This window comes from Ixodes scapularis, unplaced genomic scaffold (genome assembly GCF_016920785.2).
Source record: "Ixodes scapularis isolate PalLabHiFi unplaced genomic scaffold, ASM1692078v2 PGA_scaffold8__174_contigs__length_109621045, whole genome shotgun sequence".
NCBI lineage: Eukaryota > Metazoa > Arthropoda > Arachnida > Ixodida > Ixodidae > Ixodes > Ixodes scapularis.
Window position 1 is genome coordinate 106,297,775 of NW_024609883.1, and position 16,131 is coordinate 106,313,905.

Consider the following 16,131-nt stretch of genomic DNA (forward strand, 5'->3'; position numbering starts at 1 on the left):
TGAAGACACTTAAGACTGCTTACGTGTAGGGATGCTAAAGCATTATAGCCCCGCGGGTAAAATGTTTTTGAGTAATTTTTCTGCACATATTAAAGTTGTTTCTTCTAATATATGTGTGCGTGTTTGCGTATTCGTTGGCCACCAGACCGCAAACTTTGCCCCACAGTCCATCGCACCAAGCACACAGCGAGCACAGATGAAGTCCGAAGCGTAACTGACGCTCCAAAAACAAATTTGTTTTTTTTTTGCTTTTGCACACGGCGTTTTGGTGGTGACATCACGTTCCCCCACAGCGCAGGCGCAGCACCCCCGCCAGCTTCACGGCTTCCGTGACGAAGCATCTGCGTTGCTGTGCTTTTCTTTGCGTTTTATTTCTGAGTCGCTTCCGCTTTGACCTTGAGGGGCGCGTGCTTGATGATATAGTTTTATGGCCATCTTTCGGGCACAACGCCGACGCCGCCTCTTCCCGTAATGGGACATACAAGGCTTTCGCCTTAAAACAGGCACAGCAGCCGTGTATGGAACTCCGACGGAAGTCGGACCGCGGACACAGGGCGCACAGGGACCACGGACATGCACACATAGCACACGGTGCGTAGCATCAAAACGTGGACACGTCGCTCTCTGGTAGGGAGTCTAGATTTAAGAGAGGGAGCAGCTCGAACCATTGAGAGCGTCTGCAATTTAGGTGGACGCCTCTTGCGCACATCGGTTGCAAGCGCACGTGTGTTGTGTAGCCACGCGGCAAGGAGAAAGGCGGGCGCAGATATAGAGACGCTTGCGGACGAACCACATAAATCATTTAATAAACCAATACTGAAAGGCAGTGGCAAGTGGCCACAGCTTCTGTGTTTCAGACTACTGTAAACGACTTAATTTTTCGCAAGTCGCATACCATTCGCGGAAAATGAAGAAATTGAGATAGTGGAGGTTGTTTCTGAAAACACTGACATTACTACAGAAAGGTTCTATTCTTAGTTATTATTAGTACATCACCTTGACTACTGTTTTTGTGCTCATTACATCGCACAAGCTGTAAAAGCATGACTCACGCTAGTTCGGAAGTTAGCCGGTCCCGACGGTACGATCTTGTCCTTGCATATTGCCTGGTAGTCATAAATCCTAACCCTGCAAAAAATAGAAAACCCAATTTAATAACGGCACAGGGATGTTTTTTCCCGAAATATTTACTTTTTGAATCATAGAGTAATTCGTCAACTCAACTTCAAACCAACCTATCAACATATAATGATAATAATAATAATATGTTTCTATTCACTTCACAAATACGTAGCAATAATGCTGGCCTACGAAAGCAGAATTCTGCTTGTGTGTAGGACCAGTCAATCCAGCGGAATACATATTAATGCAACAAGACACCAACATTAATACAAAATAGAGCCCGAATTAGGCAAAAAATAAAAATGAACACAACTAATAAAAATTATTATGAGGCAAGTATACAGGGATCATAGTAAAGTAGTGTTTATAGAGTTAATAAGAAGCCCCAATTTTTATTTATTTTTTAGTACTTTAATTTATTTTCATTAAAGGCTCAGCATGCTCATTAAGTAAGGTGGGAATATTGTAATTTCGACATCTTTTTACACACCGTGTGTGAATTGGGGATTTTAAACCTCTCTTTACACCTTAGGTTCCAAGGCTTGTTAACTGGAACCTTGAATGTAGAATCATAGAAATAATTTATAAACGTAACATATCTATTAATATTTTTGAAAAATAAAATTTGGGGCTTTTTTTTTGTTTTATCTTTCATTTCTAATGTTCCGTACGGAGTTCTCTATACAATTCAACAGACCAATGTCATGAGAAGTTTTACGAGGCTAGCATTTGTCTAGGATTTAACGAGCCTTGAAATGTTTGACTATCACTTTTGATCAACAAAAAGGCTTACTTGCCTATTTAGCGTTCAAAATCTGAATACCACTGCCATAATATTGAGACTTTTTCCAATGAAATATATGTAGTACAACAGCTGGCAAACATTTGGTCTATTAATGGACCAATAGGGTATTTTCACTGACGTAATTTTGTCCTCCATTTTGTTGTTGTGAGCTGTTTGGCGTGTGACTTACATAACCCCTTAAATGTGTAAAGCACAGAAGTTTATAAGTCGTACCATGCTGACATCTCCTCAACAGGTTGCGATGTAATCCTTCATATTAGTAAATTTGTTTGAAAAAACAAACTAACAACAAAATGGCGAATTGACGTCATGTGAAAACTCCCTATATAGTTCAAGCTCATTACAACAGACCTAGTTACAACAGACATTTGGATATAACATACCGTTTTGGGAAGTTCGGTTGGTTTTCCTCTACATACCATTCACTCAACTTTATATCTGCATACAACATACTCCTTTTACAACAGACCGAAACCTTGGTCAAGGTCAAGGTCTGTTGTAACAAGCTTTGCCAATATTTCAACTGATACCCTAATTACTTTATGTAAAAATAAACCAGTCAATCTCAGTTAATACAGGTAGAGCAAATTCGTATAAAGAGAGATACCGTAGTTTTATGAAGAGAAGTTTTTGCAAGGGAGCCAAGCCTGTTTCAGTGAAAAACCACAAAATTCTGCTCTACTTTGGCTCATCCTGACTGTTTTCAGAACTCTCAAAATGAGTCAGGCTTTCATGGGTTCAGGACAAAAATCCTGTTTACAGAAGTTATAGCCATTAAGTTACCTTACACTTCCAACAGCAACCTAGACTTATTGTCTGATTTTGGACTTTGGCTCTTAAAAGAAAACCCGTAGTCGCCCTACAATAGGGTCTACCAAATCTTTGTATGTATAAATTTTGAGACTCACCTCTTGTATACATTGTACTTGACCATAGATATGAACAGCGTGTTGTCGACCTCACCGAAGAACTTTCCAACCTGCAGAAGAGATCAGAATGTTACTACGAGGCACCGCCACCATTAATTTCAACTTCATTCAATCGTTCATCTTCTGGTTTGACAAGCAGCTGAAGTCATGCTAAGGTTTCAGAGCCAAGAGTACCAGTGAAAACTTGGAAAGAATGGAACACAATAATGTAAACATTGTTTGATTAACAAAGTACCTATGTTACAAACTTTGCATTCAATGTTCGGCTGAAGATGTTAGTTCCGCTGCCCTGACATGGCAGTAAAAACTGGGGCAAAATTTGAAATATAACCAAGTTAAATTTCTCGTGCTTATTGACAAAATTGTCAGTTTTGTGGTTTACACCGACATCACTATCCACCCCAGTTGCAAATTCAGATACTCCTAGTAAATTCCGTGAAATAAAAAAGTTAGAATCTCACCACCGTACTTTTGCGGTATTAATTAGCATCTTTATCGTTCCTAAAGAATCTTGAAGCGCTTTCCTTTCTGGCTGCGTGCGCAGCTTTCTCCAAACTGTACCGTAACACGAACGGACTTTTTATCACTTGTGCTTAGCTCTAATTTCTGACAAGCGGCATGACCACTGGACCTCACTTTTTTGAGCATGACCTGAGTAACGAAGCATTGGCATAAAGTTGATTACAGCAGACCCTGAGACACAGTTGCCCTGGAAAAGGGAACTGGAAGAGGACCTATGCAACTTGTGCTGCAAAGTCTGCAGGAGCTTGTGCTCACATTTGTAGCCTGCAAGCTGCTTCATAAAACTGCCCTTCCTATTCCCAAACATCTAGTTAAAATTGTATCTAGACTGCCCAAGCAGCACGGATTTTGGCCAAGCAATGGCCAATGGCTGGGGATGGTCTTGTGGCCAGTGGCCAAAGATTGACTCTTCATTGGCCAATGCTTGGCCAATGGCTGATGGCCATTGGCCAGAGAAAAGCCAGTCATCGGCCACTGACTGGCCACTGTCTGGCCACTGTCTGGCCACTGGCCAAAGGACCATTGCCAGCCATTGGCCAATGCTTGGCCAACTCTGTGCTGCTTGGGTGGTTCACACTTGCAACAGCCCACGACCGTGGGTTCTAAAACCTTTTAAAATCTCCTGGGACGAGAGTAGAGTTCCTGGATAGGCTTCCTACGGGAGTCAGAGTTGCGCGTGTTTTCCGCGTGCCGCAGCGCCTCTCTTCACCAAGGTTGATCACGTGAGGAGCAAAGAATCCAGCGCCAGGCAGGAAAGCCACCGCTACGGTCGCCCCGCCGACAATGCACGCGCCCCGGTGTATGTTCCCCTGCTTTCGCCTCCTTCTCCTCCTTTCCTGTTTTCCATGCGTGGCGGTGTGCGCGGCACTGCTATTCGCCGAATCCATTCACGCGATGAGCAAAGAATCTATGGCCGTGCAGGTAAGCCGGCGCTACGGCCGCTCGCCAAGGATGAACGCGCAACTCTGCTACCGTAGGTAGCTGTACAGGAACTCTAGACGACAGAACACACTTGCGCCATCTACCGAGTAGCCAAGGAAGCATTTCCGCATATTTTCTATTTTCTTAGCTTATCATTATTTCTTTCTTAGCTCGAAAAACTTGACAATGTTATAAACAACCTTCTCTCATAGGCGTGTACATTTGATATCGCAAGTACTGCGAAACCCTCTTCCGCGAAATGCAGCCCCAGGTTCACCTGGGGCTGCATTTCGCGGCCCCAGGTGAACCTGGGGCTGCGAAATGCATGCCAGCGTGCTCTCTCGTCATGCATGCATGACGAGAGAGCATGCCAGCGTGCTCTCTCGTCGTAAGAGATTGCACGAGCTCGGTCCTAAGCAAACGTAAGTCTGTGAACGGGCCTTTACAGTATGAAAACTGTGACATCAGTCATTACCTGAGTACGATTGCTGGATACTATCACAAATCCATTGTTATCCAAGAGAAAGCAGTCGAGAGCCTGTGAGACAAAGAGAAACAAATGATTTATTGATTTATTTATTCATAATACCTCAAAAACCCATTTAAGGGCATTACAAAATTAATTACCACATATATTTCAAGTAAAATTCAAGAACATACTAAAAATGCACTTTCAAAAGGCTTATACATAAAATTAACAAAGCAACAAAAAAAACAAAACGATCTACCGTAATCGTTATTAATATTAAGCACAAACCACATTCTCACCATGCACCGAAAAAGAAATGCAGATGAATGAACCACACTAACTGAATGTGTTAAACGTTAAAATGCCACCGAAAGACAAAATCTTTGGTGGGGTCGTAAATCAAACTCTGGGTCTCCTCATTCTGTGCCAGTGAGGTAGGCCAACCACTACACTACCAGAATTAGCATAGCACTGCAACTCAAGGTAGTAGGAAAACAACAGCCAGGACGGTTGAGAGCAATCTGTATATAAAATGAACAAGTTCACCTAAGTACATGCAGCGTAAAAGCATGGGTGCAGGAAACATTTCTACATTTGAACCAAGCAAACTTTTCCGAGGCGAGAAAGAAAAAGAAACACAAGCAAGCTCATGATTACAGCACAGTTTTCATTTCACTCGATAGGCTTTAGATTTTGCTCTCGTATTTCATCCTAATAATGTTAAGTATATAAAGTTTGTTGATAGTAGGACATGCAGATGACCCTCCTCAGTATCAGCACCAAGGGACATTAACCTGTTTTACACATGTGGGATAGCCTAGAAATCTGTGTGCACAACGCATGTACTTTTTTATATTGATGGTGCACTACGCACCTCATTTCCACAGGTGTAGAGGCAGGGCTTCTGGTTTTCACACTGCAAATGGAGGTACCAAAAGAAGGGTAATTTTTGGTGTGCCCAATAAAGTTTGCTTCACGTAACATTTTTTAAATGCTCGTGTATGAATAATGCTATGTGCCCCACTAACCAAAACTCATTAGTATTATATTTTAAAATACCCAGCACGCTCCCATTGTCACAAAGAAATGCCTAACCCCTACTTTCGAATAAAAAAAATTTAAGTGTAGGCAAAGAACATATAAATCGCCCACCCTAGCAAATTCCCCAGTCCATGGAGTTGGCGCTTCTCTGAGAAGCCAGCGAAAAGTGGTGAAATTTTACTCGCATGCATCGGTGCTAAGCGGTAAAGCTTGACACCGATAGCACTGACACAAGGCAGGTTTGACGGAGAGACGCAGCTGCTTCTGCCAGACCCTCCTACAGGGAGAGTATTCACTGGGCGATCATAGCTGTGTGAGCGACTGCTGAGCGGGTGTTGATGGCGCGCTTCCACAGTTCTTTTGCGACGTGCATTCCACACAATCAAGATTGCCGGTCTTAGCAGCCTATTAATGTGAGCTCGTTCTGAGCATGCGCTCTAGACAGCGCCCTCAAATATGGCGTCCAGTGAATACCCCCTGTACCTCTACGCACATTTTTATTTACATAGACATCTTCAGTAATCTGCAAGAAAGACACTATACTGTTAATGTCCTCCTGTGAGGAGATTATCATCAAGAGATACAATTAAGGAAGAAAACAAGAGACTAGGATTGTTTGAGAGATTGGTCAATTGAATTGATTAAACAGAAAGTCGGCACAAACGAGCTGGTGGAGATTATTAGACATAACTCAACCCCGAGACTGCAGGAAGCAATAACAACACAAGAGAGACTTTGTTTCTGTCTCGTTATTGCTTCCTGCAGTCTCAGGGTTGAGTTATGTCTATGAATTGATTGATCGATTGACTCACGGATTTTTTATTGGATTGACTGACTGAGGAACTTGTCACTCGAATCGATTGACCATGCATGAGTAGTCATTGGACTGATTGACCAATTAAAGAATGGTTCACCTTAGAGGATATGTTGAGGAACTTCTCCTCGAAGACGGAATGCTTAATCTGCAAACCCACAACGGCGGCAGGAGCCTTCTTGTCCGTGCCCAGGAAGATCGCACGGCTGCCCGTCACATAGATTGGACTGTTGTCATTCGCAGCGTACCGAGCACCTGCACAGGCGTTCAGCACCAGCAACGTCCTCATCCAAGCATTCATTAACCTGATTACATTCGTCCGGGATCAATCAACCTGTTTCTAGCTATCTGACTTTCACAGACTGTTACTAATACAAACAATAAGCTGGTATGTAATCTTACTTTTCCACTAGATGCATCAGCCCAACTGAGTGATTGGTCCTTACATAGCTAACATAGCTCCATCACTGCACATGTTGGCGACAAACAGGACCTTAAAATGGCACTAACAGGACATTTTTTTTTCTTTTATTAGCCGAAACGACTGGAAACGATGCCTGGACATTACCCACAAAATTCGAAACTTGAAAACTCAGCATTTGTAAAGTGAAAAAAAAAAAAAAAAAAAAAAAATTTCCCAAAGCCGAATTTGAACTTCCGGAGCGATCCGCGCCAGAGCAGTGACGTCACAGATTGAGTCGTCCTGCAACTCGAGTTTCTCTCACGCCTCCGAACCGTCCAGACCCGAAGTGTCGAGTTCGCCCGCGTCCCGCGATCACGCTCTTTTCCGTGCCTGCCGCCTGTCGCTGCGAGCAGACGACGCTTCACTTTCGAGTTTGAAGTCATTTTAGGGCCCTTTCAGCGATCTCATATTTTTGAAACGGTGTGAGGTCGAAGAGAACGCCCACTGAACTTTTGTGAGCGACATGAGGGGCCAGGTTGCGTTGGTTCTGCGTGAAAGGCCGCCTCGGTGGATTCACAACCGAAACTACGGTACCCAGACACCCAACCCATTTATTTTGACAGCTTAACGATTTCCTTTTCCAAGTCTCAGAGATCGTCGGCCACCTAAAAAAGAGAACTTCGTCCGATTCCCCGACTCACCGATCATCCTCGGTGTTACATGTGCCGAGCGCATTCGCCGTCATGATCACTCCGGACTCAGATTTTCGGTATTTAAAAACGAAGAGCCGTAGTGCGTTCGCAATGCCGTTAAAAAAACAAACAAAAAAAAAAAACATGTTTTACGAATATTGTTATTAAATATTATAGAAATGACGCTTACGAGCCTTCCAAATTTCATAATTATTTACGTCACAAATAAAAACAAGCGAGAAGGTGAAAAGAGGGAGAGAAGGGCGCTAAAAAAAAGCGTGTGCACGCGTTGAAGAAAATTTTTTTTTCGTTTCGCGTTGTATCTTTTTTTTTTTTTGTCTATGAGTACATCTTGCATCGTTTTAAACAACAAAAATACGAACTTTGGTGTGTCAAGTTGAACATGGCCCTTTATGTTTTCTTCCTATCGGCCTCCTACAGAGCTATCGCCTTATAATAAGAAATAAATAAGCCTGTTTTTATCTTATAAACAGCTGACTCGTACTAAGATGCAACGCATTCACATTTCAAGCTTTCTCTGCATTACAACAGTCTACCACAGGCTCTTCGTGGAAGAATACAATGTATGCTCTCCGAAAACTCTGCTGCGAAGAGGACAAAAAAAGGGTAGATATGGACTGGTTCAGGTTCCTAGCACGGCCCTTTTTGTGCTGGGCCTATACCGCTTTGGTACGGTGTACTGACCTGCGTCGAAGGGCACAGAGTAGATGAAGGACGTGTTGCCGATCTGGTGGAAGTCTACCGCACGTCGGTAGAACAGCTCGTCTATTGCTCTTGTGTGAACCTCGTAGAAAGGCCTGCAATACAGAACACTCACTCACTCACTCGCATCACCACCAATCACATTCACCGGCATACCCTAACTCTGTTGGAATCACAAAGAAAACACACTGCAAAAGTGCTGCAGTGCCACTTTTTGTTGCAAGATACACTTATTAGAAATCAGTAAACTTCGCCAAGTTTGCTTCACTGTTAGTTCATTACTGGTGCATTTCTATGGGAATTTTTTACTTCCGCTTGACTCCCCCTTTTTTATTGCCTATTTGCCACTCTACATTGTGTGGTTCTTGCCACTTCTGTGGTCGGGCATGAACTTAAACTAGGCTTTAACAAAACTCGGGTGACTCGGGCTTCAGGAACAGCCCGTTCATTTTCTCATTTATATTGTACCGGATTTTCTGGTTCCACTTTCATTTCACGTTGTTTTGTAATTATACAACGCGTGCGACACCGTTGCGGTGCTAGTAGCACGTCAATTTTCACTGCTTCTCACCGGTCTGCTGGGAGAATTGAGGTGGGCTTGACGGGCTCATAAAATTTTGCTCACTCTTACAGGTTGACATCCCTTGATTACAATTATAGAGTGGCATATGTTAATGATCAGTTGAGTAAACATTCTGGTTCTCGACAGTGGTAAAACTACACGAAAAGGAAATCGATGAATGACAGCAGCTTTCTGTCTCATCCATGGGATTTTAAAGGTAGTGTACCAGATATTATGCGTCCCAGATTTTACGCCTTTTTTGCTGCATGCTATATTATGCCCAAAGAAATCTAGATAGGGAAGCGACTACGTCAATGTCCACGTTCCGAATAATTTTAAATATTGTTTTGACGTCCGTGACGCCCCTCCCTGAAAACGATAAAATATTTTCAAAATCATTTTGATGTCCCCCGTTAAAACATTTTTTTTACATTATTTTGACGTTGAGAACTTTAAAGCGTCGTAGTCCGGACTTGAAAGCGGTAGAAAGTGGCGGTCAAAAATATTATCTTGCTTGCAGGTGGCATTGGATTTCAACCCATATTTTTTGAAAACAAATGTCATGCAGTCTATTGGAGTTTTTATGACCGTTTAATTATAAGAAATCCAAAAGAACTTCTCAAAGTACAACATATCAGCTATCAGGCCGCACATAACGTTTGCTTGGTTGTGCTAAACATTACAGAATGCAGCCTCGTTGCTTTTCATGATTTATTTCACATATTATATTGACAAAGGAACTGAATCTCATGTCATAAAATTCAGTTATTTGGATGACATTTGTTGTGGGAGAATGCGTGTATTTCGTACAATCGCAGCGGAGACTGAAATATGATCATTTTTTGTTCGGCGAGTCAGAACCTTTGTTGCTCCTGCCCTTCTGCGGCGCCGCGGTTCTCCTGAGCCGAAATCAATATGAAATCAGTCAATATCAATATAAGCTGCTGAAACTGTCAACCCTGCGACGGTTGCAGGTCTGGCAGGGCTGCAGACGTCAAAATAATTTTTTGGGATATTTTGACGGTGGATGCTGAAATAGTCGAGATACTCACTAAAAGTGTCATATCATTGCACCGTTTTTGCTTGCGAGTGCAGATTGTTCCGAGCATGGAGGTAAAAAGAGGAGGAGGCGACATACCGGCTCAAGCCCGCCAGGGAAGAAAATCCCAAGCCGGAAGTAGAGATCACGGTCAATAAAAACACCCCCAAGGGTGCCCTTTCCGTCTACTACGGTCCTTTGGTTTTGTTCGTGTTTTGTCGTCGTTGGGGCATGCCCCTCCAAACCGGAAGTCCCACCCGGCTTTCCCTCTGTTGGCATCATGTCGCCTCCAGAAGCCCAATTCCTACCTCCATGTTCCCGAAGGTAGGAGATGCTGGCGTAAACAATTTGTGTGACTTAGGACAAAGATCGTCCCCAAGCCGCGGCCAAAGTGAAGCTTGCCTTTCTGAGTTACTGTTCTTTTCCTCTTCGCTCCTATGGTCCGTGAAGCGCAGAAGACCGCTCCGCGTCGCCACAAAGGTCATCACGATGCCGTTGCTCTTGAAAGTCGTGTCTCTGGAGAGCGCATGCACCCACACTATGCTTTTGAGACCGCCTCAGATTCAAAGCAAAATATAGTCCCGGCAGTATATTAGTTCGAAGAACTTCCCGGACAAAAGGACGGTTTCGAAAACAAACCCCCCACCATAAATGTATTCAGCAGGCGAGAAAAATAAAATGGAAAGTGCTACTTCTCTGAAATTTATTTCTTCGTATGGTACCTGTTATTGTTCATAACAGTAGCTAAAATGTGCTACATAATATATCTGCCTCATTCGATGTGGGCCATCGTGCCATGGGACACTCGGCTTTCTGTACTGCTATAACTTTCTCGAGCCAAAATGAATATCGCCGTCACCATTTCCTTTACAACGTACCCCATACTGCTCTAACAAAAAATGTAAGAAATGACAAAAATTTATAAATTTTGTGAAAACAGAGCTGGTGCTTACTGCAGGAATGCAAGTCTCATAATAGAACTTGGCTTGTACGAGCCGTGCCGTGCTTAACGATTCATCTACTCCGCACAGTCTACAGTTTTATCTTTGCTGGGCACTGTGAAGTAGAGCGCTCGCTGGAAGGGTGAGGGTGGCTTTGAGGATGAGCGAAGAGATGAAATGAATCAGCAAGTGACTGAATCAAGGGCAGAAGAGGGTGCACGTTACCTGGGCAACAAGGCCAGTAGCCTATGAAGGGGGCTAACACACCAAACACAACAGCAGGTTAGAGACGTCAGAGTCCTCTACCAGTGGGTTTGCCTTGGACCATCGGGATTCGAGGGCGATCCATACAATTGCCAGCGTCTCCGAGGCATTCAGAGGACATTGGTGGTTGTACGGTAGTGTCGACTTAGTGCCGCTAGTTTTGCGGGCATTTATGCTATCATTTCGTTACTCTACGAGCTGAGACAAGACCTAGGAAAAACGCTTCTCGTACAAAGAATGAATACCTCACCTCTTTCCTGCAAGCTTTGTGTTTACTTACCGCAGTGCTGCGGAAAAGGTTTGGTTATGTGTTTGGGAAAGAGGGGGTGACAGTTGGGGGGTTGGCGGTCACAGTATCGTGAAAATGTTCCGAACATCAATGTAACGATTTGGAAAGCTGCATTTGTTTTTGCAAGTACATATTTGTTAGCAGACACTTTAAATTGAGATAGGGAGTTTTTATTTTCCCCAGACTTTGTAAAGTGATTTTAAAGTATATCTTCAAGAAAAACTATACTACTTGTCCAGTCTACACAGATTTTTATATCGTTTTTGTGGTAAGTGAAATTGTTGAAGCATGAATGGAATTGGGCTATGAATGCATATACCTAATATCCCGTGCCATCGCCCACCCCTCTGCCGCCTGAAGATCATAAAGTCATGAGCCATTCAAACCTGTAAAGGTGGATAACCAAGGACGCTGTTTAGCAGACGACACATACGTGACACAGAATTTTGAGCAAAGGTGCGAGCACATCTATACACGTTCTTCATCGGTGCTCTTTACCGCCCGCCGCCGCCGCTGATATTCTCGTTGCCGTTCCCGCCGTTGCTCATCGTAGGCGCGTTGCTCAACCTCCCCATTACGTCGAGAGAAGTTAAATTGAAAATGGAGAACGGCAACTTGTTTTTCTGGTTTTATATATACATTTGCGTGGACGACTATCGCCGCCCTGAGGAACCCGAGGAAACTAGACACGCGCGACGGGACCGCCACCCGGCGGAATGTAGACAAGCACGACGGAACAGCCATCCCGGGAGAGCGGAAGGAAACTAGGGACGCAAGCGTTTGGAACGACGACAAAGAGAGGGCGCTGCGAGTTTTTGTTGACGTGCATGAAAAATGCATGGAACCCTGTAAAAAAAGTGGGGTGGGCCATGTTTCGGTAGGTAAGCACAGAAACTTTAGAAAAAGCGAAACAAATGCCCGTTTTATTTTTGTATGTATCTGGCGCGGTTGCACAAAAGATACGTTAAACTCAAAACTCGAATTAGTTTCATTGTTTTACGCAAGAAACGCTAACGAAAGAACGTTTTACAAGCGCGAAGTCCGTTGCTTGCATACGCGCGATGAACACCGCCGATCGGCATAGACGGCACCACGAACACGGAGATCGAAATGGGACGCTCTACAAACGTCCGTGTGCAGCGTTCCAGCAAATGTTTATTTACCTGTTGGCCTTGTCTTAAACATCGCACAATCTTACCAACCGCGGTCGCGGCGTTCAGGGAGGAGGAGCGGGTTCGCGGTGACCTTCGGTAGAGACGGACTTTGATTTTACACTCCGCGGTTACACTTCAGGACATGGGGCATTCGCAGACCTCGCGATCCCTGAATGGGTTACTGATTGTGTTATCTTTCTGACTTTGTTTTTGTCCGAACGAACTTTTCTGTAAGTAAACAAAGTTTCATTTTGTTATCTCCATCGATTTCCTCTCGCAGGCATGTACAACGACTTCAGGGTCGCCTAAATCGGAGAGGAATTGCGTAAAGATAAGTGTCTTTTTCTCCTTCGTTTTACTTTGTCACGGACGTCCTCTAACTGTAAGGTTCGCGGCCGCGTCATTCGGGTAGGATGAATGTTCGCGGGTTGCGGAGTCCGCTTAGGGGTATTTAAGGTAAGCGATCACTCGGTGTTTTTTTTTTTTGGAAATCGATATTCGCTCAGAAAGGGGGGTGGGCGATGACTCGGGGATGGGCGGTAACTCGGGATATTACAGTATACATTTGGACCACAATTTATTTCTTTGCTGACCATAACTATATACCTCTCTGCAGTCATAATTGTAAAAAATAATCATACAGTTAGCAAGTTGATCAAAATTGGAGCAGTTTAAAATTAAGACATCCCACCAGTTAACCAGCAACAACTAATCAGATGCATATTCATATATGATGTCACTATGAGACAATGCCGTTCTTTTATCCCAAAGCCATTGGGACGAAAATATCAAAACACGTAAAAAGAACTGAACAAGAACATTAAGCAATTTGGCATGCGCATGCAGCATATTAAATCAACAGTGCACATACACATAAACACAATACGATAGGTCTTGTCTCAGCTTGGCCAAGGCATTCCCCAATCAAATAACACTTTAAAGCTATAATATGAAACTTGAAAGTGTTTTACTCAAGATCTGCTTTAGCTCTAAGGTTAAACAGTACTCATACTGGAACTTTCTCCTTTTTGAAGGGGAATTACACATATGCAAACAAATTCCATGCTTGCATAAAAGCCGTTGTTTAAATTTGCAAGCGATGCTAGTGTCGGATTTCTATGCAAGCTCTGTACATACTACGGTTCTACAGCAAGTTTAGGTTACAAATTAGGGAGTCACATGAATTCACCTGATATGGCCAGCTTTCAACTGGCACGAAAGGCTAATACAGCCAATACAATGCTTCAGGATTCTTGTTAATGCTTCATTAAATATTGACTGCTGTCATTAGTGGACAAGCTAATGCACAAGCATGGACAGTCTGTTACAGGTGCTTCAAAAAGCACTGCTTCATGCAGCACCTGTATGTTATATGTAATATGCTATGAATTTATTTTTAGCAATGCTAGATAGCAAACGAAAATATTTTTTTATTAAGTTATGTTAGCGATTTCAGGACAGTAGAAACATTAAATATTTCAAACTTAGGTTGCAAACGTGGAATTGACAGAAAACAAGAAAAAACGGTTTCAACCAGCAAGTTGGAATCCACAAACTTACTACTGTTTTTCAAGTTACACCCGATTGACAATCGATACAATTTTCCTGGCAAGGCCTTTGTGGTTTGTCAAACAATTCTTGCACATAAATAAAAACCTTTGCCTAGAACGAACAGATTCTTTCTTCAAAATTTAAAAGAAAAAAGTATGTAAGGTAAATTTAGATTTCTTTTGCACAGTTCCATTACACGCTATCTTGATTGAAATCATTAGAGCAAGAGCCAAATTTGTTGTAGTGGTTACGTCTACATCACACGATATGAAGGTCTTTTAGATGTGGCATCAAATATTTTACTACTGTAACGCATCAATTCAGACAAGCACTAGCCACGTATTGTTATTACGCTTTGCATAGCCATACATGATGAAAGCAAACGAGTACACACCCTCTGAAATCAAAGTCAATAGGGCTGTCGTTAACTAACTGTCGATTCCAAGTCGTGGTTTTCGCAGCGCGGCAGAAGTTGAATGGTCCTCACTTGGAAACATGAGAGTAGAGCTGCTTGGAAGGCTGGCGGGCCATGATCTTCTCGGGGCTGGTCACCTTGGCATCGAACACCAAGCTTTGCACCAGCTCCTTGTCGCCTGAGGGAGGCACCGACCTCACAGTCAGCGCCCAAATGTACGTACTATCGGGAGAAATATTCGTTTATGACACTGTCAAAGGTTTTTCGAGTCTAGGCGGAAAGAATGATGCGGCAAAAAATAGGAAATACTGTCGAGACCGGTTCTAACGAAGTCGGTTACAACAAAATAGCGGCTACAGCGAAGCTATCACGATTTCCCATTCCCTTTTGGACTTCGTTATAGCCGAAGTCGGTTATAACGAAATAGCGGATATAGCGAAGTGATTTCCGATTCCCGTCGACTTCGTTATAACCAGTCTTGACAGTACACGGGAACAAAGAGTTTCACCGCATAGATGGAGTCAGCGTGTTCTCTCTTTTTCTAGAATAAAAAATAAATGTAATAAACAGTTTTGACTTTACCCAATGGCCTTACATTAATCGGGAGTCCCGCCTAAGATCAACTTCCTGTCTTCTTGCGGTGCAAAGAATCGCCGCTGACTACTGGTTGAGTCGATGCACCGACCACGCATGAAAAAAGGGATTCGCTACAACTATGCAGAAGCAATTTCACCAGCGTTCCGTGACGCACGTTTTGTGTGTTGGACCTAGCCAAGAAATCGGGAAGAATTCTAATGAAACAATTAACCCCATTCTTGGTAACTGGCGCCATTCAGCTCCATGTGTTCGAAGGCCGTCACAACCCCCCCCCCAAAAAAAAAAAAATCACATAACTTTTGAATAAGATGATGGTTGGCTTTGAACTTTGACATTCAGTTCGGACCGACATTTGGCCGGAAAATGAGCGTTTGGCAATATATAGATTAGTCTTGTGGTAAAAAAAAAATACCCGTAAATGTTTGGGGAGGGGGAGGTGGGCTCACCCTGTACTGGGAAGCGACAGAGAAGAGTTAACAGCGAGCTATACATCGCGCAACGCTGAGCATCAGTGGAGAAGCGAACCTCTCAGGGAAACGCAGCTAAACGAGACTCGAGGTCAACTTACAGACCATGGTGTTGTAGAACTGTCGCTTGGAGTCGGGCTTCCACTTGAAACGCTCCGACGATGCCTCGGAAGGTTCCTTCATGACTCGCTCCAAGAAGTCCGTGATTATTGTCTCGGGGGTTTCGTACGTGCTGTGGATGTCCACGCAGTACTCCCTGCAAGACACGGGCGTCTTGCTGAGCGTGCGAAGAGGTCAGCGACGGGGTGAGGACGGCAGAGGTCCCTCGGTTGTCCCGCATCCAACCTACGTTCTCCTCATTTTGAATGCCAAGCTCTTTAGAAGCCCAGCTACTATCCACTGACATTGCCG

General features: G+C 43.6%; 1 protein-coding gene across 2 annotated transcripts in view; it reads right to left on the reverse strand.

Moving 5' to 3' along the window:
- The window catches only part of LOC8032586 (voltage-dependent calcium channel subunit alpha-2/delta-3), a 131,359-nt gene that overhangs the window by 5,982 nt on the left and 109,246 nt on the right, over positions 1 to 16,131 (reverse strand). For both annotated transcript variants that reach the window (XM_029979336.4, XM_040499914.2), the window contains 9 exons: positions 15,822 to 15,976; positions 14,729 to 14,834; positions 10,445 to 10,558; positions 8,424 to 8,536; positions 6,724 to 6,878; positions 5,643 to 5,684; positions 4,775 to 4,837; positions 2,836 to 2,906; positions 1,053 to 1,128 (listed from right to left, as the gene is read on the reverse strand). In XM_029979336.4, coding sequence (XP_029835196.2) covers positions 1,053 to 1,128; positions 2,836 to 2,906; positions 4,775 to 4,837; positions 5,643 to 5,684; positions 6,724 to 6,878; positions 8,424 to 8,536; positions 10,445 to 10,558; positions 14,729 to 14,834; positions 15,822 to 15,976 — 895 coding nt within the window. The remainder of the gene's footprint in view (positions 1 to 1,052; positions 1,129 to 2,835; positions 2,907 to 4,774; positions 4,838 to 5,642; positions 5,685 to 6,723; positions 6,879 to 8,423; positions 8,537 to 10,444; positions 10,559 to 14,728; positions 14,835 to 15,821; positions 15,977 to 16,131) is intronic.